The sequence below is a fragment of the Heteronotia binoei genome, chromosome 1 (assembly GCF_032191835.1).
Source record: "Heteronotia binoei isolate CCM8104 ecotype False Entrance Well chromosome 1, APGP_CSIRO_Hbin_v1, whole genome shotgun sequence".
Classification (NCBI taxonomy): domain Eukaryota; kingdom Metazoa; phylum Chordata; class Lepidosauria; order Squamata; family Gekkonidae; genus Heteronotia; species Heteronotia binoei.
The window spans coordinates 37,996,565-38,000,656 of record NC_083223.1 but is presented as its reverse complement, the minus strand read 5'-3'; the positions used below and the strand labels follow the sequence as shown (position 1 = coordinate 38,000,656).

General features: G+C 61.8%; 1 protein-coding gene across 1 annotated transcript; it reads left to right on the top strand.

The window, feature by feature from the left end:
* The first annotated feature begins 817 nt into the window (after positions 1 to 817).
* Positions 818 to 3,274, top strand: GDF7 (growth differentiation factor 7). Its single transcript, XM_060240021.1, has 2 exons — positions 818 to 953; positions 2,329 to 3,274. The coding sequence occupies exons 1-2, from the start codon at positions 818 to 820 to the stop codon at positions 3,270 to 3,272; spliced, it is 1,080 nt and encodes a 359-aa protein (XP_060096004.1). The 3' UTR covers positions 3,273 to 3,274.
* Positions 3,275 to 4,092: the final 818 nt, after the last annotated feature.

Here is a 4,092-nt window from a genome sequence, read left to right as displayed (position 1 = left end):
ATGGGCAGATGTTCCGCCGGCCCCCCTGCCTTCAGGGCCTGCAGCCGGCGGTCTGCCTGCGTGCACAAGCCCGGCCGAGCGAAACCAAAACCAGCGGGAGGCCTCCAAAACGCCCCCCCCTCGGTTATCTGAATCTGGTAGATTGGGCGGGGGGCGGGGAGCTGAGCAGTCCGAATTGGAGGAGCGAATCTGGACCAGGGCGCTGGGGTTTCTTCCCCTTCTCTCTCTCTCTCTCTCTCTTTTTTGGCGGGGGGTGCTAAAGAAAGAGGGGTCGGCTCCCCCCTCCCCGCCCAGCCCGGCGGTTTCCCAAGGCTGCACTGCATCCAGAGCTCACCCCCTACAGACGTTTGGGGGCCCCCGCAGTACTGAGAAGGCTGAGCAGAAGGCCCTCTGCTGGGGGACCCGACGGCAGGCTATAGATGGGGCCTTCCTTGAGGTCCGGCCTAGCAGCGCCCTCTTAAACAGACCCGCGTCTTGAGAAGGAAGCCCTGCTTTCGACAAAGGGCAACCATTTCCCCCAAGCTCCCCGCGCCCCCAGCAGACTCGGTGGGGCAGGCAGCGGGGCAGGCGAAGGCGGCCTGACTCAGTCGCTCTGGCGGGAGATTCCCACGGTCCCTTCGCCAGCCGGTCCGGGAAAATGCCCAGCAGCGCCTCATCCGACGGCGAAGGTCCGCTCAGCGCAGGAAGCCTCTCTCCCTGCCTCCCTCCCTCCGCTGGAAACCCGCGGGCCTTCGAGGGACGGATCGGGCCCCGTTTCCCTGGGACCCCCCCACACCCCCGCGTAACTCCGCGGAGGAAGGCCAGGCTCCTCCCTCTCATGGGCTTCACCAGTCCCTGCCAGGGCAAGCTGACGGCTGCTCTGGATGGGGCGCGCCAGATCCTCCACCCAGCGCTGGGGCGGCAGCCCCACGACCCCCTCCCCTTTTCTCTGGTAGCCTCGGCACAGCAGGCAGGCAGGCAGGGCCTTTGACAGGCTGCCGAAATGACTTGGCCTGGCGCGTGAAGCCCTCCTCGAGTGGGGCAGAGGGAGGGAGGGAGGGCAAGGACCCGCCACAAGCGGCTATATTCAAAGGCAAAGGGAGCTGGACGGCAATGGGTGGCCCAGAAGGCGTTCCTTGGGAATCCCGCGTTTGCGCTCTCTCCTTTCGACGGGAGGGCTAGATGCGCGCATCCGAACCAAAGCTGTCCCCGCGCTTTCCCACAAACTGCGCTCAACGCTCAGGAACTCTAAAATCCCAGCAGGGGACTGTTACAGACCCCGGGTGGTGGAGAGAAGGCGCTCTGCGCTTGTTCCACCTAAAGCCAACCCGAAGTCCCCACCAGGCAGGCCTCATCAATGTGGGGGAGACAGTTCCGTAAACACCTGCCAGGCTCCCCAGCTATAGATGGAACTAAATAGGAGTCAATTGCACCTTTAAGACCAACACAGTTTTATTCAGAACGTAAGCTTTGGTGTGCATGCACACTTCTTCAGACGAGGAATGAGGTACAGTAAGCAGAGCCACATATAGCTGGTGGGGTTTGGAATGTCAAGTGGTACAAAGCTAAAAACCAATGGCAGAATAGTAAAATTAACAAATTCAGAAAACCTTTGATCTGGGTTGCATTAGTGTGGGAAACCATAAAACAGTAACATGTCAGAATGTGAGAATGCCTGTTAATTATTCTATTGCTAATAAACCTGGGTCAAAAAGAAGGTATTTCTTTCCCAGAAGTATATATAGATAGATGTGTGGGGGGCTTACTTGAGGCAAAGGTTCCAAACTGCAGTTTTGTGAGCAAAAATTCTATTTTGTGAGCTCCTGGCATTAAAGTTGGGAGCTACTGCATAAATTCGTGTGCTCTGGGGTCATCCTTCCTGAGCTAAGACAAAAATGTGTGAGCTGGAGGATAAAAATATGTGAGCTAGCTCACACTAACTCAGCTTAGAGGGAACACTGCTTGAGGCCCAGCCTCTCTGCACAGAAGGCGCCTGTTAACGCCCTGGCACGGACCCCAACTACATTAACACTAAATAATGTATTTTGCAACTGGATTTCTGCTATTCTTTCGCAATAAAAGTCCAGCTGCAAAAGGCATTCTTTAGCGTAGTGCGAAGGCAGCCCTAGTCAGCCCATGTGCAGCGTGCCTTTGCCCTGAGGAGCAGCGACTCCTACCCAAGAAAGCAAAGTTTGCGGAGGGGGGAAGAGCGGAAGCGGCCGGGAGCCCCGCAGGAGGCTTGGGCCAAGGCTGGCGATCGGGACCCTTCCCCGACGGGGCGGGCCAAGCGCTGGCTTCCCAGGCGGGCGGCCCGAGTCACTCCGGCGTGTCTTTGTGGCTCTCTTGCAGACGACTCTCCGTGGGAAGAGGCCGAGCTGGAGCAGCGCTACTTCTTCGACATCTCCACGCTGCCCGAGGGGGACGAGGTGGTGGGCGCCGAGCTGCGGATCCTGCGCAAGCCCCCCGAGAACCGGAGCCTGGCGCTGTCCCCGGAAGGCCTCCTGCACCGCCTGCTGCTCTCCGCCTGCCCGGCCGGCCCCGAGGGGAGCGCCCAGCTGTGGGACTCGCGGGCCGGGGACCTCTTGGACTGGGGCGGCGAGGCGGAGGCGGCGGCCAAGTGGGAGGTCTTCGACGTGTGGGCGGCGCTGGGGGGCGAGGCCGGGCGGCCGCCGCGGCTGTGCTTCCTCCTGCGGGTGGTGTCGGAGCGCTCGGGCGGCCTGCTGGCCCCGGGGTCCCTGGGCTTCCGCCCGCAGCCGGAAGAGGAGGCCGAGCGCGCCCTGCTGGTGGTCTTTGCGCGCAGCCGCCGGAAGGAGACCCTCTTCCAGGAGATCCGGGACAAGGCCCAGGCGCCGGGCGGGGCCCTGCTGGAGCCGCCTGCCGGCCGCCAGAGGAAGCGGCGGCGGAGGACGGCGCTGGCCGGGCGGGCGGCGGGGCGTGGCGGCGGCGGCGGCGGCGGCGGGCAGGGCAGGAGGGCCAAGAGCCGCTGCAGCCGCAAGGCGCTGCACGTCAACTTCAAGGAGCTGGGCTGGGACGACTGGATCATCGCGCCCCTGGACTACGAGGCCTACCACTGCGAGGGCGTCTGCGACTTCCCGCTGCGCTCCCACCTGGAGCCCACCAACCACGCCATCATCCAGACCCTCATGAACTCCATGGACCCCGAGGCCACGCCGCCCTCCTGCTGCGTCCCCGCCAAGCTCAGCCCCATCAGCATCCTCTACATCGACGCCGGCAACAACGTCGTCTACAAGCAGTACGAGGACATGGTGGTGGAGGCCTGCGGCTGCAGGTAGCGAAGACGAAACTCCTGGCCGCCCGCCCGCCCGGCCCCTTCAGCCCCCCCCTCCTTTCCGACCCCTGGTCCCTGGCTGCTCGCGCTTGCGGGTGGCCCCCACGGCGGTACCGGAGAGGATGTGGCCAGCCACTCGTACGGCGGCGGGGCGGAAGGGAGGGTTTGGGGATCCCCTGGAGTTGCGGGCGGTGCTGCGCCCTTCTGTCACTCTCTTGCGTCCCCATCCTGGGAGAAAGATCCCGCCAAACGGGCACTTTAAGAAATGTGGACATCTTGGAAAGACCGCCCCCCCCTCCCAATCTGGGCGCAAAGCTCGGCTGTCTTCTCCTGTGGCTCGGAGGGTTAGCTGGAGAGAATCACATCGGGCAATAATCCAGAGCAGCGGGTTCCAAACTCTCCAGGCAAACACATTTCATACTGATTGGTTCCAGTCCTTGCGCATCTCTGCACTTGGTGGATGTGGCTAGGTGTGTGATCCTAGAGTGCCCCGGCTGTAGATGGGCCTCATTGTCACGGTGCATGATGGGATAGCCAGGTGGGACTCACCCACTCTCCTCAAGGGGCCTGTTGCAGGGGAAGATGGTGGCCAAGTTAGTTTTTAGGGAAGCTGATCTAGGGTTGCCAACTTCCAAGCTGGGCCTGGAGATCTCTCCCTTCATCTCTTGATGACTGAGATCATTTCCTCTGGAGAAAATGGCTGCTTTGGAGGATGGAGCCTAAGGCATTATAGCCTGCCAAGATCCCTCCTCAAACCCCATGTTCCCCAGGGCCCACCCACTAATCTCCAGGAATTTCCAAACCCATAGTTGGCAACCCTAGCC

What these genes read in the sequence shown, in the direction of transcription:
- GDF7 (XM_060240021.1), top strand. Translation starts at nt 818, where the DNA reads ATGGGCTTCACCAGTCCCTGCCAGGGCAAGCTGACGGCTGCTCTGGAT. An exon ending in AGCCTCGGCACAGCAGGCAG is followed by an intron (nt 954 to 2,328) that starts GCAGGCAGGGCC and finishes GCTCTCTTGCAG; the next exon opens with ACGACTCTCCGTGGGAAGAG.